Source organism: Solenopsis invicta, chromosome 2 (genome assembly GCF_016802725.1).
Source record: "Solenopsis invicta isolate M01_SB chromosome 2, UNIL_Sinv_3.0, whole genome shotgun sequence".
Taxonomy (NCBI): domain Eukaryota; kingdom Metazoa; phylum Arthropoda; class Insecta; order Hymenoptera; family Formicidae; genus Solenopsis; species Solenopsis invicta.
The window spans coordinates 7,373,270-7,397,663 of record NC_052665.1 but is presented as its reverse complement, the minus strand read 5'-3'; the positions used below and the strand labels follow the sequence as shown (position 1 = coordinate 7,397,663).

General features: G+C 37.4%; 5 protein-coding genes across 5 annotated transcripts; 2 read left to right on the top strand and 3 right to left on the bottom strand.

The window, feature by feature from the left end:
* Positions 1-5,232: 5,232 nt before the first annotated feature.
* Positions 5,233-7,337, bottom strand: LOC105200935. Its single transcript, XM_011168736.3, has 3 exons — positions 7,178-7,337; positions 6,119-6,621; positions 5,233-5,670 (listed from the first exon to the last, which is right to left on the bottom strand). Exons 1-3 carry the CDS (start codon positions 7,328-7,330, stop codon positions 5,457-5,459), a joined length of 870 nt encoding a protein of 289 aa, XP_011167038.1. The 5' UTR covers positions 7,331-7,337; the 3' UTR covers positions 5,233-5,456.
* Positions 7,338-9,228: 1,891 nt separating this feature from the next.
* LOC105200936 lies at positions 9,229-10,573 on the bottom strand. The gene has a single exon (XM_011168737.2). The coding sequence runs from the start codon at positions 10,493-10,495 to the stop codon at positions 9,497-9,499; it is 999 nt and encodes a 332-aa protein (XP_011167039.2). The 5' UTR covers positions 10,496-10,573; the 3' UTR covers positions 9,229-9,496.
* Positions 10,574-10,639: 66 nt separating this feature from the next.
* On the top strand, positions 10,640-12,973 carry LOC120356974 (uncharacterized protein DDB_G0290685-like). Its single transcript, XM_039446053.1, has 2 exons — positions 10,640-12,093; positions 12,228-12,973. The coding sequence occupies exons 1-2, from the start codon at positions 11,295-11,297 to the stop codon at positions 12,704-12,706; spliced, it is 1,278 nt and encodes a 425-aa protein (XP_039301987.1). The 5' UTR covers positions 10,640-11,294; the 3' UTR covers positions 12,707-12,973.
* Positions 12,974-13,632: 659 nt separating this feature from the next.
* Positions 13,633-23,520, bottom strand: LOC120356904. Its single transcript, XM_039445778.1, has 4 exons — positions 22,463-23,520; positions 18,293-18,925; positions 16,216-16,907; positions 13,633-14,430 (listed from the first exon to the last, which is right to left on the bottom strand). The coding sequence occupies exons 1-4, from the start codon at positions 23,310-23,312 to the stop codon at positions 13,633-13,635; spliced, it is 2,973 nt and encodes a 990-aa protein (XP_039301712.1). The 5' UTR covers positions 23,313-23,520.
* Positions 15,851-19,121, top strand: LOC105200787 (histidine-rich glycoprotein). Its single transcript, XM_011168506.3, has 2 exons — positions 15,851-16,873; positions 18,757-19,121. Exons 1-2 carry the CDS (start codon positions 16,090-16,092, stop codon positions 18,948-18,950), a joined length of 978 nt encoding a protein of 325 aa, XP_011166808.2. The 5' UTR covers positions 15,851-16,089; the 3' UTR covers positions 18,951-19,121.
* Positions 23,521-24,394: the final 874 nt, after the last annotated feature.

Sequence of the window (24,394 nt, the reverse complement as noted above, 5' to 3'; positions counted from 1 at the left end):
GCATATTTAATTATAAAACTGAATTTATTAGAATTATATCATTTTTAGTAAATTTCGATATCAATCCATTCAATAGAATAAGTTCCGTCTTTGAATCCAGGCTACTTGCATTTTGCACATCTAGACTTCAATATGTCACAACGAAAAAGAGCAAACGGAATAAGAGAAGGGTAGCGAACTGCGAGACAGCGAAATCCAATTCTTTTACCGATTAATATTGTCTGTTGCACCTGGAAACATGGCGAACATGGTGCATCGATAGTACATGTATTCCAACGTAAGCGTAAAAGAAAAGACTGATTCGTTCGTGAATCGTTGAGATTTGTTTAGTTACAATACTTATCTATAATATTTATAGTTTTTAAATAAAAACATTAAAATTAAAAATATGATTTGAGAAACGACAAAATATTAGGCTATTTTTCTCTGTCTTGCATAAGGCTGTAGCATTTTTGAAAAATTATATTAAATTATGCACGTAATATGAGAAACTAATAAATAATATAAGGCTCCGAGAATAATAGTTAAATTCACAAAAATTGCTTGTTTGAGCATTGTTACATATAAAAAATTAATTTCATAACTAAACCGTAAATAAATGAATCATAAGCGTATTAGTACTTCTGATTCATACTTCTGATTCATTAATATGTAATAGTTTATCTATCTATTTAGGTAAAAAAAAACCCAGCAAAATCAAATTATGATATATGACTAATAATTGTTGCCTTGTGTGAAATTTATTTTATGGTTTCTTCGGTGTATACATTTCCACGTATATCATACTTGAAAAAATTATCGAATGTTTGAAAATGTCATCCATAAAAAAAGGCATAATATAAAAAACGTAATGTAAAAGATTGTACGAATTAGCACATGAAGTGATGAAAACGATCGTCATGAATAACGTTTTCATGAATTTGATTAGAAGTAAATACCGGTTAAAAAAAAAACAATTTTACTACATGTAAAAATTTTGCATGTTTTAGTAAAACTTTTTTACCAAAACAAATCTGAAAATATTTTAATTATTGTAGAATATCAAAAATATCTTGTTGATTTATTTTTAGTTTCTGAACAAAATTCTTGGTTCATAATATTATTATACTATGACAAAATAATTTTGATAGTTTGTTAAAATTACTTTACTACGAGAAAAAAGATTTTATTAATGCCAGAAAATGTTTTTGGTCAAATATTAAATATGTGTGATGAAAAAAAATTGTTATCAATTTTATGTAGCAAATTTTTGTTGTATTACTTTAGATTATTATATTATAATAAAATTGTTTTTACTAAAACATTTTTTATGATTTTGAATTGTTTTCAATAAGATGATAACAGACACTCTGTATATGTGTATATACATACATACGCGCACACACTCACACTTTGGATTCATTCCGAATTGCGTATCAAACGCATAGAACATTATTTGTCCATATTTCTATTAAAAAACAAGAACAAATAAAAATGTTCTGTACATTTGATGCGCAAATTCGGAATGCATTCCAAATATACGTATTATATCTATAAAAATACTAACAAAGTTAGGGCAGACAAATGTCTGCAATCCACAGTAGCTGAGAAAACTGCCACCTCAATATATGACACGTCAAACTTTCTGCGAATAACATGCGTGAACATGGAAAACAAAAACTGCAGAGTGCACGCTATTAGCGTTATACTGTCGTTCTATCTTTATCGATTATTAAACGTAAAATAGAGATAAAATGAAGTAATAACACGCTGATAGCACGCTCCACGAAAGCAATCAAAGACTAGCGCGATAGCGTTTCCGGTATTACACCAGAAATACCGCAACAGCGGGATAGCGAATATTTCGATATTTCAAAAATGTTTTGCTCAAGATAAAAAGATATTGATGCCTGAGCAAAATTCTTTACATGGTTTGTTACAATATTGCGTAGCAATCCATTTTATTCAAATAACGCTCAAATTTATTGCTATAGAATATCAAAACTTTTTGTAGCATTTTATGTAGTTGAAAAGACAATTAAGTAAGCTAACAAAATTCTGTGACCATTTAGCAAAAATGCTCCTTCCGTACATGATTGAATTCCGTCTGAGAGCTTTGCTAGTACTAAGCAGTATCGAGATGTGAAGCTATTGCAACAGCGGAATCCTTGATAGAAACTACAACTAACGCCGATACGCACAGTTACAATCGTGGAAGAAGCAAGGCCAGAAGCCTTACATCGAACTATTTCAATTCGACGAACAATTGTCGATATTAGTGGAATCATTCGGAATGGTGTTTACGATACGCAAACGCATAGTTCCATATATATATACGGACGTATGTGCTACTCTGGGAATTGAAATTATGCGAATTAAGCTCGTTTACATTGTGTCCGAATGCCTAAGCGAACATTGACTCCGATTGAATGTATACGTTGCGAATTGTTTCTGTTGTACCGTTGTCGATAAAATTTAAGTTATCAGTTAAAAGGAAAGAAATATTGTTTTAATTAAAAGTTGCTTTGTAAGAGGTAGTCTCGCTTTCCATTTTTATATCCGTTTTTAGAAATTTTTTTTTAAGTATAAGAGCTATGAACTTGAAACTTAAGTAATACATTTATTCTTTGACATTTAAATGGTTTACGAATTCTTTTAGATATTAGGAAAGATATTTTTGGCAATTTGTAAATTTATGTGAGCACGTAAAAAGAAAGTTGACTTTCTGTGCTGTGATTCAAGATGCATAAATTACTGAGATAAAAAATTCAAAATAATTTTTAATATAAATATATTTTTTACATAGTTAACAACAAAATTAAAAAATTGATTTTTTCAAGTCTTTTTATCGGAAAAATTGAATTTTTACTTAATTGTAGATCGGATGAGAGAAACCTGTTACAAATATCTGCTAAAGAATTTAAACGATCGGATTTGCTCTCGGATATGCTCAAACGTATATCTTGAATTTTTTTAGTTCTATTTTACACGCATGTAATATGACAACACAGGTACGAGTTTATCGTCGTATCGAACAGAAAACGTTCATCTTCAGTCGATGCACGCGCGCCCGACACGCAAGCACGTGTATTAAATGCGTTTCTAGTGTACGTCGAATCAAAATCAAATCGAGCTTGGTACGTGATCGGATGGCTGCGGAACCAAACAGACGACGGGAATCCTTTCCCGGTCGAGACAACGACGATTCCCCCTAACTCGCCCCGCAGTTCCTCAACTGTAATTTCAACTCAATAGTTGCCACGGTATTACGGGACCGCGCGTAGCTCCCTAACTCCATTAATCATTAAGACTCTGGGATCGACCCAAGATCGTTTTTGAGAGGTCCGAACAGTTTCTACTTGAATCTTAATCCGTCTTCTCCATGTCCTATTCATTTCTTAGACCTCTGACAAGCGCGCGTGTTAATGCGAATATAGATCATCGTGAAAATGCCAACACGGAATGAATACAGATCGGTTTGCAGGGCTTATATTTGTGCATGTTAAATATGAACCGTATTTACTTTTAACAAAAATAAATTTTTATACTTTAACGAAATTTTTTCACACAAACATACGTCTGGAGGAGAAAACGTTTGCAATAAAAATACTATACGATAGCATTGTGATATTTTAGATCTTTCATATTTAAATTTTTATATAAATTCTGAGATAAACATCGGATATTTTCTAGAAGAAACAGGTCTGACAGGTCTGACAGGACAGGAATAATCTTCGGCATTTTCTCTTTTTATACGCAATTTATTTATTTTATCTTCATTTAATGCTGAAGGCAATTTACGATACAATCATGGAAGATTTGATTATATAACGATTAATGTGTGCAGCGAACGATAAATACGCGGAATTTAAATAGAATAAATTATTGCGGCGATGTTATCGTATATATAAAAAACAAATTTATCTGTATGCGAATAATGCACGTAATTTTCATAAATTCTTAACAGACACTAAAATCGTGTTGTAGGAATTTGTATTACGTAATTTTATATATATGTATATATATACTGTTTACAGTCGCAAAAGTATTTGGGAATTTGCTTAGAAATGTTCTGTTTAAGTTGGAAATTAGCGAACTAATTTTAAATGCAAATACTATTTTTACGAATAATTTTGTTTAACAAGCAACCACAAATACGCATTGTATTATCAGCAATACAATTTATATTTTCTTTATATGTTACAATCCAATTTTTTATAAAACGCATTTACGTTGATAATTAAAAAAATACTAGAAAGATAAATTGCAGCTATAAAATCTGACACAGATCAGATGTTAGCACCAATTATTTTATAATATACAATTTTATGAGTTCTTTATAATTATGCGTTTAAGTTTATAATAATTTTTTGATTGATGATTTATGAAAAGTTTTATGCAGTTTGTAAACGGTTAAACAGAACATTTTTGAATGTTGCACCATTTAAACGTTTATTTTTTTTTTATTGTTTTATTATTGTTCTTTGAAGTTTAATGATAGTATTAATTTTTTGAGTTACTTATTTTTAAAACAATACATCATTATATGTAAACGATAAATATCCGTCCCAAATTGTTGACGTACAAATGAGTTGACGTAATTGATGGTAGAGATTATTTCAATTCGGTTATTGCCTCAAACACGCTTTAGCTTTATCTTGCGTACACAGAATTCGTTCTACGGATCATTAGTGTTTTATGACGGTAGTTGATCGGCAAACGGCCTAGCCCTGTTTGGCAGACAATTACTGATTCTGTGGAACCCTTTTCGAGAAGACTCGATAGACGTTCCAGACGCAAAAGAGAATCCGTCTCTTTCCGCTTAAATTTGAGAACCGAGTTTGGTACACTCGCAACTCCGAGCAATCGTAATTTCGCAGGCAGCAGAAGTTTAGCCGCCGGGCTTTCGTTCGAGAGGTAGAGCTTAGAAGTCAAATATCGGGAATTTCATTTGCGCGCCGCTATGTATTATTCAATCGTACTCAAAGGAGTTTCCTCGCGGGATAAGCTGCCGTTGAACTCATCAATCACTGTTCTCGGCTCTGACAGACTATTCCAATAAGCTCAACTGTCGGGATTAGTACTTGTGAAATCGATGTATGTCATCAAAGTGAACAAAAACTTTGCTTCAGACTACTGAGAGTATAAATATACCCTGTGCTTTATTGCTCATAATGTACGTTTTTTATTATAATTTATTTTCTGCTCGTTTCGATATCGCAGAAATCAAGAATACGTGCAATCAGTAATTACTAGATTATAAATATTTACTTTAGCAATTTCAATTTGTATGAAGAATCATATTTACATCAGATTTAAAAATGTCCTTACAAATAGTTCTCACCATGTGATTTGGGCACAAGAAACAAAAGGCTAGATGTATAATACGAATGCACTGCACAGTATATTTCTATAAAATATTTATTAATTTTATTGACGAAGCATCTCAACTTAGATAGATATTTATCAAGACAGTATTAATCTTTTATTTTCGGCGCTGACGTCGTTTCACATTTCTTGTAAGGCGGACAGTAATCCTTGCAAAACGTAACTTGATCAATGTAAGTCTGCACTTCGGTATGTGGCTCCTTAATATGCTTAAAAACAAGTTTGCCATCCTTTACATATTCATGATACGGTATTGTGCATACTCGTTTCCAACCGAAACCTTCCGCAACCCGTGCGACATATCTGTAACGGATATGCTTTTATATTAAAACATCAGATTAATGTTTGCGCGAAATCCGTCAATTTAATTTTGTACGTTGTGATCCTATTTACGTAATGCATGACCGCAATGTGACGATAGATAACGTTTCATGTCAAATAACGTGCTCATATGTCGAGAAAAATGCATCAAGTCATCGCATGCTATACTAATCCTAATTAACGCGATCGTTATTCTTTTAATACGACACGAAGCCATACGTCAGTTGGATGACGCTGTCCAGGCAGTTTGAATTACAAGGTAACAGTTACGCTGAACGTGTGATGTACGACGTTCTCTTTCTCGTTGGTGCGACTCGTCGCGAAAATTGCTCAAGATCCCGTCGAGGCGAGCAAACCGCGTTGAAACGACTCGCATTCCTTACGCGCTCGTAGCCTAACCAGAATTCCACGGTCAGCCAGCTGGACTCACCTATTGTTGCAGTCAACACGGAACAATCGATAGCCGCAATCGCGCGCAAGATACCAGCTATCTAGCACGAGCTTTCTAGCAATACCCTGGTTCCGGAAGTCCGGTCTGACCGCGAGATAGCTGCACTCGAAAATCTTGAGAACGCAGAAGCGCTCCCAGAGATTCGGCTTACAGGTCACGTAAGCGCCGAACTCGATCACGTCGCGGGTCGGCCCGCATTCGCAGCATCTAGCGAGCTCGACGAACTTGTCGGGATCCCAAGGACAGGAGCCAGCGTTCACCGCGGCACCTACGATACAATTGTCCTCTCCCTCGGCAATTATTGTCATACCCTCTTGGAGATCGTCGTGCATCATTTTTAACAGTGACGGCGCGGGTTCTTGTTCGTCCAAACCAATGTTCACCATAGTTGGGTCGCCCTTGTAGTACGCGTCAATCATAAAAGTCATTACTCTGTCGTAGTCCGTCGGAAAAGCCAATCGTGTCTTGTAAATTGGTCGATTCTATTACGTATATTATTATTATATATATTTTTGCATATATATTTTGCATATATAGTATAATATGAATTTTTGTTATGTTAAATGGAAACATGATTGAAATATTAGAAATTCGAGTTTTTAGTGAAAGTTTTTTCAACGCGAAAAGAACGGTTTTGCTGAAATACAAAAATATAAAATAAAATATAACAATATTTAAATATCAATTGTAAAAATTTAGGTGGATACGGATCTGAAAATAATTTTATTGGATCTCTAAAATAATTATGATGTTGCAGAATGAGCAATACTGCAAATAGTTTTAACATTTTAGCAATCAGTTTGAACGTTCTACGTAATTGTTTTGATAGTCTGACAAAATTCTTTTTATTTATATCGAGTTAAATTTTTAAATACTTTAGCGTCATTTTTCTCGCGAACGAATATTTTGTAAAAATGTAAAACTAGCACTCGTAAAATTTAACTTGTTTTTCAGATTAGGCTAAATATTTAAACTTAAAATCTGCGTTACGTACTGTCATTTCTACAAAATTTTTTAGAAAACATAAATCTCACTTACGGTATAATTTCGCATTGCGATACGCAAACTGTTTCCTTGATTTCTAAATATACCAAGATGCGATTCGTATTTCACGCACCTTGCAACTGGGCGAATCAATTTTGACAAGATCGATATCATATTTCTGCCACGGGGTGACCTCTCTAAAAGCATATATCTACTTCTACTTGCAATTCTTTATTAAAATATCCAACACACCTCAAGACGTTCTTGTGTGCATTCCACAATAGATTTGTCGCATTGACGTCAATCTTCCAATTTTCTTATTTTTAGGTTTGTTTATTTTTGCATGTGTTATGAGATATAATACAAGATGTTACAGGAACATAAAAACGAACGTCCCTTACTTAGCTCTTTTTTGGCTCTTTCAATAATAAATGACAACCCGTGGGATCATGTACACATGCTTCATGGTAAAAATATATTATTTATGCTTTCTATGCTCCTCTAGGGAGGATGGGGAGGATGTACTCTTCGCTTTTCTGTCATTTTTTCATGATAATCACGTACTTCACGTCATTCACAAATTGCGAAACAAACCACAAACTTCAGAATATGGTTTTTGGTAGACTTTTCTGCTGTTTCACTAGTACGGGTTTTTCCCAGCGAAGATAAACGGGTGACAATAAACTATCGCGGAAAGGCGATCAGATCCCCGAAATCAGGCGTTCTTGGAGAATCACACGAGCGCATCGGACGTGCGACGGTCAAATAAAAAGGAAGGAGAGCAAGATACGAGGCGAACGTCCGCTTTCGAAGGATTGGAGATTATCAGAAGATAAATTGCATTTCTTCTCGGGATAAAACGTCGCCGTCGAGGCAAACTGTCAGATCTACTTCTTTGACGTAAATTATCCTGAGAGCTGACGTTCGTTACGTACGCGCACAAGGTTTCGCGAGAACATTGAACTACCAACGAAATACCAAAATAAAACAATTCGTGTAATTAGATAACATTTATTGTAATTCTACTCGAATTCCGCGTCGAATTCTACGGAAATTCATGCAGCAGTTAAAGGAGAACGCGTTTCGCTTCCATTAAGAAGCATTCCGGACGGTAAAACTTAACGCCGACGTTCCGCAGTTTCTGGAAGACCAGGTCGGACGATAACTCAAACACGGCTCTATTCATTCATGGCCGTTGTACGAAGTGATATGGGTGGCAGCCTGCAGAGCGGCATCTGATTTATGTATTCGCGCCGCGTTCCACCGCTTCCGATATACATGCACCTTTATATGCACTGTGTACGTAGGCCGACAGATACATATAATACAACCATCGCGTGCGTGCACGTACACGCATCGGTGGCTAGTGTACGAGAGGGTGGTAGCTACCGCGCGAATGTACACACGTACATACATAAGGTGGTGCTCGCAGATACGTATGCGAGGACGGTAGGTGCCGCGGCTTATTGTTGATGAATGCGGGGAACCCGAGCTCACTGAGCCACGAAGGGGATGCGGGCTTTATACATATATATATATATATGTCTATATATATATATATATATCGTAGTCAGACTACAGCGGAGTTGGTAGGAGACCGATAGGTATACGTTGCCGAAGTGGAATGCCCTCGCGGGCTTCGGTGGTGAGCCCGCAATGAGAACGCAGAGAAATATAACGACTTCTATATGCATCAATTATGTATCTTGATTCTCATTTCGCGCCACGACCACTCGCGAAAGATTGCAATTTATCGGCACAACAATGCGGGTATTGTTTAATATCCATTAACCGCCCGCCGCGGCTGGACGCGACTGCATCCTGTTCGATCATTTGCGTAAATAAAGCTAGAGGATCACCTCGTTGTGGTGAATTACTGTTATTACCAAGGATTTTCAATTACGATTGCTAATTAAAAAATGTTCATACCGAATTAAAAATTGATGAAGCAGTGAACGCAATAAGGACATTATCAGGTTGGAACATTATCAGCCAGGAAAGGAAAAAAAAATATAAAATAGCGATAATACTAAAATAATAAATGATACGTTGGTGTTTAATCGATTTATTAGTGAAAAAAATCGATTAATAAAAAATCGAATAAATACGAAAGCGGAAGGAAACAGAGAATTCGCGCTTATATAATTTTATATTTTACTTAACGCGTTATGTGTACACGAAACCTATGAAATGAAATGCGATAAATATACGTGCGTTAAATACATGGTTACGTCTAGCATTTGTTCGAATATTTTTGTATTTATCTCTGAATTAAATACTGTACAATTACGACTCACGCAAGCGTCATAACATGTTAACTTGGGTCGCCGTTGCTGAAAGCGAACTTTCAACCCTTCGTTAAGCCTGTCTGCTTCATGAATCCGCCCAAGTTCCCAGGAAGGAATCCGTCTTAGGGTGACCTTGGGCTTCTTGGTTGTCTCTCGTCTTTTCTTCGAACTTTCTCTGGTTGTTGGCTCCCACCTCGACGAATCTGGAACCGTTACTCCTGCCTTTTACGTATTCGCCTTCAGCAGCGTCGTGTTTTTCACCATATCGACCGTGCTTCTCGAAATGTCCACCTTGACGGTCGTTATTGTAGAAATCAGCGTCTTTCTTGAACTCATCTCTGTGATAAACGTTGCGATATCCGGCGGTATTACGGGCCTTCTCGCGGCCATCTCTGGTCTCGTAGGTAGCTTCCTTCTTTTTTACGACTTCTTCTTTATGATTCTTCGCGCGATTCTCGTTTTCGGAATGGCTTTTACTCGCGCCGGAGACTTCGGCGTACTCAGCCTTCTCGTTCTGCTTTCTCTCGTCGCCCTTCGAACCTACCTCGACAACGGAGAGACTGCCGGTACCGCGATCATCTCTTGTGACTTGCGTCTCGTGCTTCGACGCAGCATAATGCGCATCGTTATCTCGATTAAATCCGCCGGATTCACCGGAGTACTCGTCATTCGTCGCCGAAGCTCGTAATGTCGCACTCTTGCTACCTGACGACGGGCGGGTTTGCGGTTTCGCGAACGCAAGTTCCATGTGGGTGACTCCAGGCGACTTGACGCCTTCGTAATCGGCCGGCAACATTTCCGCCTCGGGTTCTATGATCAAGGGTAGCAGAACCGGGCTGGTCTTTGCTCTCGCAACGATTGCTCTCATCGTTGACGGTTTCTTCTCCTCGAACTCTTCATCCTCGAGGATCTCGAACAACTTAGTCGCAGATAGCTGCTTCTCGAAACCGTAGTCGTCAGCTATGGTTGATTTCGAATTGAATCTCGAGCTGCTAACGTACATCTCGTTAGGTCGGTCTCTCGACGGATACGCGCAAACGCAGAGCACAGCGCAAGCGGCATACCATCCTGCATAGATCTTCATTTGTTTTGTGGATGTCCCCGGATGCTTGAAAGCCCGGGTAGTCCAATTCAATCCACGAATTTGCTCGAAATTGTACGTATGTATCTCGGTGGATGGGCTAGGCACAAGACAGAGGGACTTCTGATGTAGCAACGTGCCGGCATACACTGTTATAATCTCGCGATAATACCAGCTCTTTTATATCGCACCGCAATCGCTCGGCCGAACCGAATACCATCGATTTCACATGGCCTTAGCGTATCTAGCGTAGCGTACAGTCAATTCAAGATCAACGGTGGTTTACGGTAATAGTCAATCAGTGATGCAAAGCAAACTCGTGGGATTAGATCGCCGTTTCAGCGAGCAGGAATTGTGAAATATGTCCTAGATATTCCCTACAATTTGTACAAAAGGAATCGGATAGTAGTCAGTTTCGGAATTTTATCTTTTCGTCAAACCTTGACTTAAACTGACCCGGATATCCTCCGTGAATTTGATCAATCGACGAGAAACTCTTCACTGAATTATTACGTAACCACTTCCCCCCTCAACGGGGTGTTGACTAATACCATGGCGAAAGAAATACACCGTCAATAAACGAGCTCCGCACTTGAAGCGTCGGCGCGACCATGAAACTCTCGATGTCGCTGAACACAATGTGTCACTTACACGACGGAAGGATAAATCTGTCCTTCTGGCGTGCGTATATAAGGCGATAACGCTGACGAACGGATACAACAGTGTCAGACAAATCGGTCACGAGACGCAATAACGATTATTATCCGGCGTAGTGTTTACGAGGCCGAGGGATTTGGTTAGCATGATTGCGAGTTTAGTGATGGTCATTCTGTTGGTCGGTATACGCGACAATGGTGCGTCATCAGCGAGAACAGCACATATGACGGTCTCTAAGATGAGAATATCCGATCTCGAGACCTCCGCAAGCGGATACGCGTACAATCAACAAGGAGCTCTTCCGGCCTCGTATATGCGGTATACCAATCACGGAAGCGGACGTTACTACCATGCACCGGCGTCAGTGCATTACATCGTCGGCAGTCCTGCACCTGTTGCGCCCGCCGTTTCTGAAACTGCGTCGTCGCACGAACCCGTTCTGCTCGCGTATGCGACTGCGAAGCACGAAATTGCACCGTACGTAGCGCGCCAGCCTTACCCGCGCGATGGATTCATTAATTATAGCGAGGCCCAATTAGCGAAATACGCGCAACCGCTTGAGCCGCCTAAACTGGCTGCACGTGCGCCATATTATGCACCTAATGCATTTAAACCGCGCGAAACGGATAAAAATATTGATAAGAGGAACGACGATGGGGAGAATGAGAGCGATTATGACAACGATGAGGACGGCGACGGCGATAAAAAAGAAGAAAGAGATCACGTGCCTGAGAATCACGACAAAGCAGTTGATTTTATAGCAACCCATCCTATTCACGGCCTCGACAACTCTCGTTCAGATATCGACGTTTCGTTTGAACGCGGTGAAAAGTATTCGGCCGCGCAGAATTCCGCTCATGGAGAAAAGGGCGACAAAGGGTACAACAAACGAATAGAATTTGACGTGGGTGAACGCGGACAGCATGATAAAAGCAGGCAGCAAGGTGGATTTTTGTTTATTTTCTTTTCAACTTATCTTCATTGATTTTCTCAATGCGCATGTATATTTGAACGTGTTTATTTTTTGCATAAATATATTTATTTTGAGTGAAATGTGACTTTTTGCTGGATCTTTCAGAATATTATGATACCGAAATTGGACATAGGAAAGGGCATAGCGACGTAGCCGGAAATTATGGACGCTATGATGAAAGTGAGATTGGTGAGAAGGGTAGCAGCTATGGGCGGACGTCGTACCACAAAAAGGGACAAAAAACCAGTGGCTTTCATAAAGTCTATCACAAGGACGAATATAAAAAACATACCGATTTCTATGACGAGAACCACAAAAAAGGTTATTTCGACAAGCACTCCGTTGCCGATGAGCACCATAATGCTGTCAAAGACGATTTCAAGAAAGGCGGACATCATGAATCCGGATTTAATAATGAAAATAGTGGGAAAAACAAGTTTTATGACAAAGGGCATAAAGAGAATCGCGATCAGGGTTATAATAAGGAAAAGGGTGAAAGTACTTTTCATAATAATTATAAAAATTATGACTCCGATGAAGATACGCATTTAACTAAGAAGCATAAGTACGACAAAGTTGAGTGACATTAACTCATGTTGCTGAACATTTAATATTAATGTAATTTTACCTAATGCTGTTTTATATTGTCATTTGCAACGTGCAATAAAAAAATTTTATATTTACATTTTTACAATGTAGATTTTTACTGTATGTATGTTGAGAATAATGTTTGCTCTTCATAATTCGTAAATTAGATTATTATCCAACATTATAAGAATAATCATCAAAAACACATTTGAGATTAATACTATAATATTGAGAAATTATAATTATCTAATGATATATAATACGTCGAGGTTATTATAATATTAATTTTTATATTTTTATATAATTGAATTATAATAAGAATATTAGGGAGGGAGTTATAATAGAAACATCACTAATTCAATTATTTTAACTTAGGTCGTTGATATTTAAAGTGAGTAATTCCCAAGTAACGCTTACTAAAACAAATATAAAACCGTGTCAATTGCACCACTGAATGTGGTAACTGGCCGATACTATTGTTTTATGGAAATAGCATGTAACGAGCGGCCATATTTTCTTGTGACAGCTGCTACACCGCAGAAGCGTGACTGATGTAGCACAAAACATGAAACTCCACTGAATTATTACGACAGTTACCGATTTCGCGACACACGTTACGGTCGCGAAATAACTCAAATTTTATTTTACGTCTAGTGTACGTCTAGAATTATAAGGATTTAATTAATACAAGCTATTGTATTAATTACAAAATATATGTAGTAGCGGAAGAAAAATGATGACTTAATAAACGCAAGCCGTATTTTGACGTAATATGAGATAACATATAAATGACATGTAATATATCTACTGAAAAAGATTTATTCTGTTTGTCAACACGTACAACAATTAATGCAGCGCGATAGTTAGGCAACGGAACTCAGCGAGTAATAGTAGCGAAATTATTATTTTTTGCACATCTGTATTAATGTCCCTTTTTGAATCCCCAGTGCTTATGGTCTTCATGGCCGCCTTTTTTGCCATGATGATGATGGTGATGATGATGCTCATCGTGTCCGCCATGGCCTTTGTGACCCTTGTGATCATGATGATGATGTCCTTTCTCATGATGACCCTTCTTTCCGTGATGACCCTCGTGATGATGATGGTCATGATGTCCTTTCTTAAAGTGGCCACCTTTCTTGTGTCCGTGCTCGTGATGATGGCCACCGTGTTCCTCATGATGACCATGATCGTGATGTTCGTCAAAGAATTCCTTATCCTTCTTAAACTCGTCGAGTTTGTGAACCTCGTGGTGACCCTTTGTGCTGTGACCTTTACCATAATGTCCTTTCTCATGGAATTTGTGTCCCTTCTCTCCCTTCTCGCCTTTATGGTGTTCACCATAATAGCCATCGTCGTGATGATGATGTTTTTTATGACCTTCGTCTTCGTGATAATGTCCGGAATGGCCCCCTTTGTCGTGATGTCCCTTTTCCCCATGTTCGTGATGATGCTCCGACTTGTATCCTTTGTCGCCTTTCCCGCCATGCTCATGATGGTGATCGGAATGATGCTCTCCTCCGTGGCCGCTTTCATGATGATGGCCATGGTGAGAAGCGGCTACCTGCAGATCGTCGTAATACGCCCTGCTGATTTCGCGCGCGGTCACGCAATAGGAAGTGACACACGCTACCAGCAGGCAGATCGCCGCCAATCTGCTCATCGTGCCGTGTTTATTCGCGTTTGATCCAGTATCAATGAGAGATATTTGACTTCGTCGCTGTGATCGGTAGTTATGATTAAGCTAGTCGCCCCGCTCGGATTATATATCGTTCGCAGGATAATCGACATGAGAGTAGCCAGAGTTCTTTCTTGGCTCATTAGCTCGTTGCGAAAGCAATGTCTCCTTAACCTGTTTAAATTGTAATGCGGATTTCAACCTGCGACAATCGCTCGGGTCATTATGTAATATCATTGAAATCGTTGCTTACCAAACTGCGTTTATAGAGACTAAATAACTCGTTTTTATTCTTTTTTAGCCGAACGTTAACACGCTGCTTTCCAATAGCTTCGATTCAACGGGCGGAAATTTATGTGATTAATATTTGGAGGGATTAAATTCAGGGATGTAATATATACGACCGGACATGACCATTGGGTGTTAGCGAGTATGTAGTAATAAAAAAATGCTTTGATTGAAGCCGGAAATAAATTGAATGGTTATGAATGAAAGACGGTAAATCGTTCTGCTGTACGTCTCGTTCCGCCGGTCGTTAAATTGGCAGACAGCTTTTATTTATTTGTCGGCAAAATCTTCATTAACTTGAGTATTTTAAGTGTCTAACACATTTATGTTTTAAATTAATTTTATTTTTAAATGTTTGCAAATATTCTATTGTTTATATTCAGTAAATAAATTTTTTGCTATTTTTGCTATTTTAAAGGTTTGGTAATTTTGAAAAATTAATTTTACCAAAATTTTACTACATGTCTGTGAAAGATTATATTTAAAATATGTGTATTACATGTGTTATATATATGAAAAGAATTTTCTCATTAAATTTACTCTGAAAATTATGTCACGGGACAATATTGTATTTCAAAGAATTTTATATGATTTTCTCTGATGTATTAATATCTACTACACACATTTTATATTTTACAGAATAAAATATAAAATATGTTTGATGATTTTTACTAAATTGTATATTGAAATTTAAATGATTTTAAAATGTGTTAAAAAATGTATTATTATGATTCTTTTTTTTTTTTTTTTAATAAAACATTCGATGTACTGTTTAAAACATAAATAGATAATGTCTACACATTTTATATATGATTATATATTTATATAAGAAAATTTGTTTTTAAATTTTAAATTTTGCATTAAAATATTTTACAATTCCGCATGGTAATTTGTATTAAATAGTAAAATATTTTTGTATATTTCAAAAATTGTTATTTAATATTTGATAGGCTGCCAAGTTATCTTAAGCTTATCATTACTATAATAAAATTAGAACGAATTTTATGTAAAAAATGACAAAAAATTCTCTCCACGAATATATTATATATATGTTACAATTGGTTTAATATTCTTTTAATAAATTTTGATAATTTTAAATTGTAAATTATATAACACACAAATAATTACACGTATTTTAATTTTCTTTTCTCTTTTTTTTCTACTTTCTACTTAATATCAAATCTGTTAAGCAATCCAAGTTTAACGATTCTGTATAACTAACAGGGCATTCAAGCAATAATACACAGTGCGAACAAATGTTTTACGAAATACGAGTACTGTATTGTGTTCGAACAAGAGCGAAAGAACGAAAGCGATTACGTACAAAGCATTGGTGGAACCGCAGGTATATAAGCTTTGCTTTAAAGATTATTGAGCAGTCAATTGCAATTGTTGGTTCTATAAAGTTCCAACATGGCTAAATACGTAGGTCCATGCTTGTTTCTGGGATTGGCTGTGATATGCACGGTCATTGCTATATCTTCGGCGCGAGATGTTCGAAGTATGTACGGAGATTTAGAAGTGGCCAGTTCTCATCACCATGGCCATCATCATGGCCATCATCACGAACATGGCGGAGGTCATGAACATCATTCTCATCACCATGGAGAACACGGTGAAGAGGGCCATAAAGGTCATAAAGGCCATCATCATCATCATCACGGAGAACACGGCCATCATGGTAAGGAACATCATGAGGGCCATCATCATGAGCACGGCGGCCATAAGAAGGGTCATCACGACGAGCATGACGAACACGGTCACCATCACGATCACGAACATGGTCATAAAGAATCGAAATTTGGCCATGGAAAGGGTCACAAGAAGGGCGAGAAGACTCATGGTTATCATCACAAATCTCATAAAGATGAATACCATAAGGAGCATAAGTTTTACGATGATCATCATAAAGGCGGCCACCATGAAAAGCATGGCGATCATCATGAACATCATCATGGCAAGGAAGGCCATCATAAGAAGGGCGGACACCATCATTCTGGTCACCATGAAGATCATCACGGTAAGAAGGGACATCATGATAAAGGACATCATGATGAAGATCACCATGGTCATCACGGCAAACATGGTCATGAAGAACACCATCACCATCACGAAGATCATGGGAAGAAGAGTGAACATCATGGAGGCAAAAAGCATGGTTATTCCCATGGTCATCATGGTCATCATGGTCATCATGGTCATCACCATCATCATTAACGATACAAAACTTGCTAATTTAGTGCGACACAAACAGAATAAATTGTTGCACCATTTGTTCAATGTTCTTCCGTTGATTATTTTTAGGATGCCGAATAATAATGGATTTATTTCGTTATGAGAAATTAAAATGTCTATACCAAATATGATTGAAAATGCATTATTTCCCCTAATAATTCCTATATATATTCGTAACAGAAATTTTAAAATTTCTACCTTAAATATATTCAATATAAATATATTATTACGATTTCTTACTAAAATACAGTATTGTATGTTATCAAATAAAAACGCTTTTCATATACAAGCGTCATGAATATAAATTATATTTTATCTGGGCTATTTCTTTCCTATTACATTTATATAAATTCATTGATGTTTTTACATTCCAAGATTAAATTATTTAATATTCGTATTAAAGAGCTAGAATCAAGATTACTGACGATATAAATTTTCTTTTTAATAAACATATGATTAAGATGTAGGTAAAAGTACAGATCGCCAAGATATTAACTTTTAATATCCTGAAATATACTTTATGAATGCCCTAACGTTATCTCGTCTTAATATATTATAATCTTCTATAATATATTATAACAGACAATTATATCTATTTTAATATCTATTTTAATATCAAATTTAAATGCAAATATTTGATTAAATATGAATATTTTGAAAAAATTAATGGAATATTAATAATGTAACGTCAAGTTTTTTTATACGTTTGAAATTAAAATCTATAAAAGCGTTAAAATATTTTTTATAATTTAGAAATGTAAAAAATAATATACAATAACCCAGATTCTGGCTATCGGCTGTCAATAAACAATGTATAAATCTGAATCAAATTATCAGAATAAAAATTGGCTTATAATTGTTTTAATAAAAATATTTATTTAAATCTTTTGTATTTGATTTTAAATTTATACAATAAAAGACAATATTGATACAATAACTTTCTACCGTAGGTTCATTGACCTATCGAAAATCAATAAAGGAAGTTTAATCAGTATCACGTAATTCCATTTATATAACTTTAAACAAGTAGTAGATTACAAAATAGAACAGACTCTATACAATCTACCGCAACGAAGGAAATGAAATGGAACTCTCCCCGCCATCTTTTATTTATATAAATACGTATTTCTTACAAAATTTGATGGCTCAGTGCACCAGAATAGCAATATAAATAACGTCTCACGAATCGCAGCATCATACAGCTTGCACTGCTAGAAAGCGCTTAGATCTATTAATGTGTCTGATTTATATCCAATAAATAGAGTATTACAATATAATTATTGGTTATCATGTTCCCTCTACGTCGTGTATTGCCACTGATAACAATTCTTGTGGCAATTTATATTGCCACTAATGGCGTGACCACCGCACGTGAAATTACCAGGAATCATAACGACGATCTTCAGGTAGCCGAGAGCAAGCATCATGAACATGGCGGTGGGGAGGAACATCATTCCCATCATCATCATGAGCATGGCGACAAGGGTCACAAGGGTTATAAGCATCACCATCATCACGGGAAGGGTGAAAAAGGACATCATCACAAAGAGCATCATCACGGGCACCACGATGAGCACGGAGGACACAAGAAGCATCATCACCACGATGATGGTCATCATCATGAGCATCATCATGGCGAAAAGGGGGAAAAAGGTCACAAGTTCCACGAAAAGGGACACTATGGCAAAGGCCACAGCACTCATGGCCATCACGAAGTGAAAAAAAAAGATGAGTACAAGAAAGACAAGGAATTCTTTGACGAACATCACGATCATGGTCATCATGAGGAACACGGTGGCCATCATCACGAACACGGACACAAGAAAGGTGGCCACTTTAAGAAAGGACATCATGACCATCATCATCATGAAGGTCATCACGGAAAGAAGGGTCATCATGAGAAAGGACACCATCATCATGATCATAAGGGACATAAGGGCCACCACGATGATCATCACCATCATCACCATCATCATCATCATGGCAAAAAGGGCGGTCACGAAGATCATAAGCACTGGGAATTCAAAAAGGGACATTAAAATTTTGTCGCTATTCAGATACCACCAGCTGCTTTTAAACAGAATTCTGTTACTCGCTTTCGTTCCTATTATTCGTTCTTCTTCATATTATATGATTATGCAATATATTATATCTGTGTTAAGTGTTAATCATACATACGTCGTTGAAATAAAATATCATATTTAACATATCTTTTTTACTGCAATTTGCGTGATCCGCATAATATCTAAATAGTTACAGAATTCTACCAGCTGAACAAATAATTTCAAAAAAGTCTATATTTTCTGCATAAGGTTGAAAAAAGTTTCTATTTGTTATCTGTATTTTTTTTAACATGAAAATTTGTCAAATAATTATCAGGTCGTTTGAAACGTATACTTTCTTAATTAAATAGGCATATACGTTATTGATCGGTAAATTACAAGTACCGTGAATTATCAGCGTGCCTGGGATCTTCGCTTTTAATAAAAATTCCTATGCTCCAGCTATTTATCAAATTCCGATATTAATAAACAGCATTAAATCCGCTGCTGGTTATAACGTGTTATCGGGCGGCAGTAAATAAAGTATATTCCAACGATATTACGTATTAATATTTAGTTTAACGAACTCCTCTGGGGCTACGCTCTATAACTTGTTTAGAATGCTTATTATCTTGAAAATAGAGATTAATTAAGGAGAAACACCTCAATTATCGTCATTCACGCGTGAAACAGGGCATCGTGTACACGGCATACAGAAAAACACTCTGTAATTTTCAATTAATATTCGGCATTCATTAGCGCATGCATTTCCAGTCTGCTTTGCAAGACGACGATACTGGATTACGATCACTTTCTGTCGCATTGCGTATGCGTCGTTCGTAAAAACAAGGCCGCTGGGAACAAGAACGCGCGGAGCCTACTATCGTATTCATCGCGCCGCGGATTTGATTAACGATCCCACCCTGTAGCAAATGAGATCGCCACTCCTATGGCGTCCGTCCGAATTGAATTCCGGCACTCCGGACACGGATTAACGGGACTTTATGCACTTCTTTACTGCCACGTACGATGTAGCGGGTGTTCAGGGTTGCACGAGCCCATTCTCCGCCGGAGATTGCATGCGCGTGGCAACGAACCTGCTTGAAATGCCCCGGCCGCGTGACAATTCCGGCGACCGTCGAAAGGGTCCGCTATTGTTTCGGCTTGTAATGCGCGCACGTGTGGGTGATGTAATTAATGTAATTGAAGTGGCTTCGGTGCGGGGAAAAAGAAAAAAAGAAGAAAAGCGCGAAACGCACGAGCTCGAAGAAGTACACATCACCGTGGTGTGTTCCACGATTCCGCGTTCTTTCATGAAACCAAAATAATCACGCTATTTGACTAAATTAATGAAGATTCGGGAACACGTGACTTTTGCATTGCATTGCTTGCGCATTGTTGCCAGTTTAAAAACTCTTGATGAAAAAATAGATACAATTACTTCTTTACGAAACAAAATTTATTCATTAGTACGTATTTTCTACTTTTGCGACAAATGGAACGACAAGTTGCATCTTTTATGAATAAACGTAACGGAGAACAAGTATTGCGATTAATAAAACGTTACTGAAAACTGGCTAAATAAGCTCTCCACCGTATCTTTGATAAAATTTTCACGAAGTTGAAGCAACTCTTCGAATAATAAATGATCTACCTGCTACAGTCATATAATGAAAATTGCATCATGAGGCCGCGCAAGAAATCCTTTGACGTAAGCTACTAGATTAAATATTTGGATTAAGCTCATCTTGTTGGTATATTCATTGTATCGCGCTAAAACCGATATAATCAAGTATGTTCATAATCAAAGCTTCGCTATCAGCATAATATCAGCGGCAATAAGTGTTCTTATTTATTGTACGCATGAGCTATCGAATTGAAACAAAGAAAAACAAATCAGAAAACTCCTTTACCTTTAATTTTAATCAATTTTTAAATTTATCTTTTTTTTCAACGACATTTTTATGTAATAGATTGTAACATATTAATTACGCATGGTTATTGGGATTGAGTTTTATTATTATTTACAAACAGGCTTACAAATTATATACATAAGGTGGATTTAAACATTATCTAAAATCGTCGTTGATTAATCAACGAATAATGAGCGCTGATTATGTATACACATTGCAGAAGGTATCAGGGATTTACATTAAGCGGTTATATGTTTTCGACGGCACGTGCCGGCTGATCAAATTATTGTAATGCAGCAATATGAAATGTAAAAAAGAGAAGATAGGGGTAGCAACTAAATAAATCTATGGAATGTTAATTGTTCGAAAACAACGTCAACATTATTCTTTTGAAAATTAACTTTAAAATGCTTTAATTCGATCTAAAAGAAGTTAACATTGATATTGAAAATAAAAAAGACAATTTGGACCAAGTTATTCTAGAACATTATTATACAATTTAAATAACATGGCTTGACTCTGTTTTGGAACGTGATGTAGTATTGATTATATTACCTTATAAAAGTACATTTTCATTTTGATATTTTGAATACAATGGATAACATGGTATTATATTGTATACTATTACAAGAGATGACACATGTAGCGTGTAGGCACATGCGGTATTTACCTACAAAATTTAACGGTGTCAACTCGCTACACGCGTTCCCGCGGCACATTAATATCCGGTAATCAATTCAATCAGCTGGCCAATCGATTAACCTCAATTATTGGTGCATTAATGATCTGTGCTATATGTGACATTAAAATTCATACTACAAAATTGCTAATATATTACTCTTGCCCGACAATAGAGACGCCGCGCCGCACTGAAAATACTTTCATTGTACAGTAAATCAATTCGCGTCCGCTTGAACCAATGAAACTGTCGTTTTATATCTGAGAAAAAGTTTTAGCGACACAGGCCACGTACCGTTTACAACTATTCAGTCCAATTTAAATACCAAAAACAAATATCCAGTCAAACTTAATTTTTTAGCCGAATCGATAATAATTGATGCGCTGCGTTATATGCCATTTCTCGATTTTTTTCCAAGTAACTTGTAATAAGTAAAAATTCTATTCACGTGATTTGAGAACAATGACGGATTCGTTCACGCGCAGTCGTTATCTTTGTCAATAAGCGAAGGTACAAGGCGAGAAGAAATGGCAAAATTACTTTAGTTTGCCGATGGGAAGTGATAAAAGGCCGCCAAGAGAAAAACGGCGGCAATAAATCGCGAGGAATCGATAAGGCGTAATATCACGTTGCCGTCTTGACTGTAATGTAGCTGCTGGGACAAATATGAGCTAGAGGAGGGAGAAACTTATTTGTCCCATTAAGACTTGCGAAGGAAAAAGGAAAGTCAACGAGCCGTAACCATACAATTTCTTTGTGTGTTAGTATTCGCACGTTTACTCTATATAAAGAATGGTACAAAACACAACAATCACGCGACATCGTCGCGCGACTTTGTCCGTAGCAGGTACATAAGCCATAACTGTAGAACGAATAATCGCTTTTTGATACATAATATTTAAACATACAACTTTAATGTCCCTTCTTATAGCCGTACTTCTTTCCGGAATGATGATCGCCTTTCTTGCCATACGAATCGTGATGATCGTGGTGTTCCTCATGGCCGTGCTTGCCGTGATGACCTTTATGATCTTCGTCATGATGACCTTTGTCGTGGTGGCCCTTCTTGCCGTGATGATCCTCGTGATAACCGGAATGATGATGACCACCCTTCTTGTGGTGGCCTTCCTTCTTGTCGTGATGACCGTGGAAGTCACCGTGCTTCTCGTGATGCCCACCCTTATGATAATCATCGTAAAACTTATGTTCTTTATGATACTCGTCTTTATGAAATTTGTTGTGATAACCTTTGGTTTTATGGCCCTTCTTGTGGCCCTTCTTTTCACCGAATTTTCCACCTTTGTGACCCTTCTCGCCCTCGTGATGCTCGCCGTATTTTTCGTGCTCGTCATGGTGACCCTTCTTCTTGCCTCCGTGTTCCTCGTGATGACCGGCATGGTGTTCCTTGTCGTGCTTACCGTGGTCGCCTTTGTCGTGATGATGATGGCTCTTATAGCCCTTTTCACCCTTTCCACCATGCTCCTCGTGGTGATGAGATTCGTGTTTGTGACCACCGCCAGACTCTTGATGATGACCCTTGTGTTTGGTCGCTGCCGTCTCGAGATCGATTTCGCCTATCTCCGCAATCTGTGACGATTCCACGGTGGGTTCTAAATGACCTACATGATGGTCATCGTTCTTTCCTCGTACATCGCGCCGGCTGACGCGCGATTCCACACTGGTCAGATCCCGGGCGTGACACGTCGTGTGCAACGTGAGCGAACATATTGCAATGAATAGCAGAAATAACATCGCGCCTCGCACCATCTCGATCGCACTCGGTTTCGATCGGACTGATGACCGATGTTACAACGGTTGACACTTAAATATCGATGGTCCAGCTACTTCCGCCACGGCGCGGCCGTCTGTTTCCGCCGAGTCCACTTTCATCCGCACGACCGCAAGTATTCCTAAATTTCGTTCCAATCTCCGTTGATATTGATGCAGTGGGGAAGCACACGGTTTCACACTTTCCCGCATCGCTGCACATTGCGTTTATTCTACTAGAATATTCCGTCGCGCTATCTCGCAGCGTTCAATCGGGTGTTAAAATATTATTCGTCGAGTCGGCCCTCATTGTGTGACTTCTTGCTCGTGAAGTGACATAACAAATTGACTCGTTAACGTCCCAGCGAATAATATTTGTAAAATTATGAGTCTCCAACGAATGTTCCGGGCGGCAACGTAAATTTTTTTATATGATTAATCGTATCTCGATACACTGCGTGAACGCAGTGTTTCCGCAAAAAGTTGTATCCGGCGTCAGGAAGAACTTTCCATTACCACTTTTTTTCTGCGAGAGAGCATCGGTCTACAGCAGAAACAATAACCGCGGAAATTTCTAGACCGCAACAAATCGCATTATCGTCTTTCTTCCTTTTTCCATTTGTAATCGATATCTGTGCTTGAATATATTTTGATTAATTAGAATATAAATTACATTTAATTTTTACTTAAATAGAAAAAAAATAAATCTTGTTTTCGAAACTCAATAAATAAATAATCGAACGCCGATGATATAAAATATGACTGATTGTTTTTCCCTTTTTTTGGAGGGAGGGGGGAGCAATAACGATTAATTAATACATGAAACGTGAAAATCCAATCGTGTATGGCCAAATATCTATTTTCAAAGTGGCGTCCCGTTGTCCGACACATGCACGCGGCCCGATCAACACCTCGCATAGCGGCACGACCTCAATCGATATTTGAAGTTAAGTACCCTACCAGATGCTCGCGCAATCATTTTAATTAACGTCATGACGTACAAATACAGGATATGCATATGTCGCGCTGAATGCTCTAGAAGCGCAGCGTTGTCACAACACCCGCGTCGTCGCGCTCGCTAG

Bases quoted from the DNA above. Each gene is read 5' to 3' on its own strand.
- LOC105200936 (XM_011168737.2), bottom strand. From the start codon at position 10,495: ATGAAGATCTATGCAGGATGGTATGCCGCTTGCGCTGTGCTCTGCGTT.
- LOC120356904 (XM_039445778.1), bottom strand. From the start codon at position 23,312: ATGGTGCGAGGCGCGATGTTATTTCTGCTATTCATTGCAATATGTTCG. The intron at 16,908-18,292 runs GTAATTTCACGT...GCACTAAATTAG, and splicing joins GATCGTCGTTATGATTCCTG to CAAGTTTTGTATCGTTAATG. The intron at 14,431-16,215 runs GTGATGAGAACT...TACCGATCACAG, and splicing joins TGGCCATGATGATGGCCATG to CGACGAAGTCAAATATCTCT.
- LOC105200935 (XM_011168736.3), bottom strand. From the start codon at position 7,330: ATGCTTTTAGAGAGGTCACCCCGTGGCAGAAATATGATATCGATCTTG. The intron at 6,622-7,177 runs GTAAGTGAGATT...TATACGTAATAG, and splicing joins TCGCAATGCGAAATTATACC to AATCGACCAATTTACAAGAC. The intron at 5,671-6,118 runs GTGAGTCCAGCT...TATCCGTTACAG, and splicing joins CGTGTTGACTGCAACAATAG to ATATGTCGCACGGGTTGCGG.
- LOC105200787 (XM_011168506.3), top strand. From the start codon at position 16,090: ATGGCTAAATACGTAGGTCCATGCTTGTTTCTGGGATTGGCTGTGATA. The intron at 16,874-18,756 runs GTCATCACCATC...ACTTTAAGAAAG, and splicing joins TGGTCATCATGGTCATCATG to GACATCATGACCATCATCAT.
- LOC120356974 (XM_039446053.1), top strand. From the start codon at position 11,295: ATGATTGCGAGTTTAGTGATGGTCATTCTGTTGGTCGGTATACGCGAC. The intron at 12,094-12,227 runs GTGGATTTTTGT...TGGATCTTTCAG, and splicing joins TGATAAAAGCAGGCAGCAAG to AATATTATGATACCGAAATT.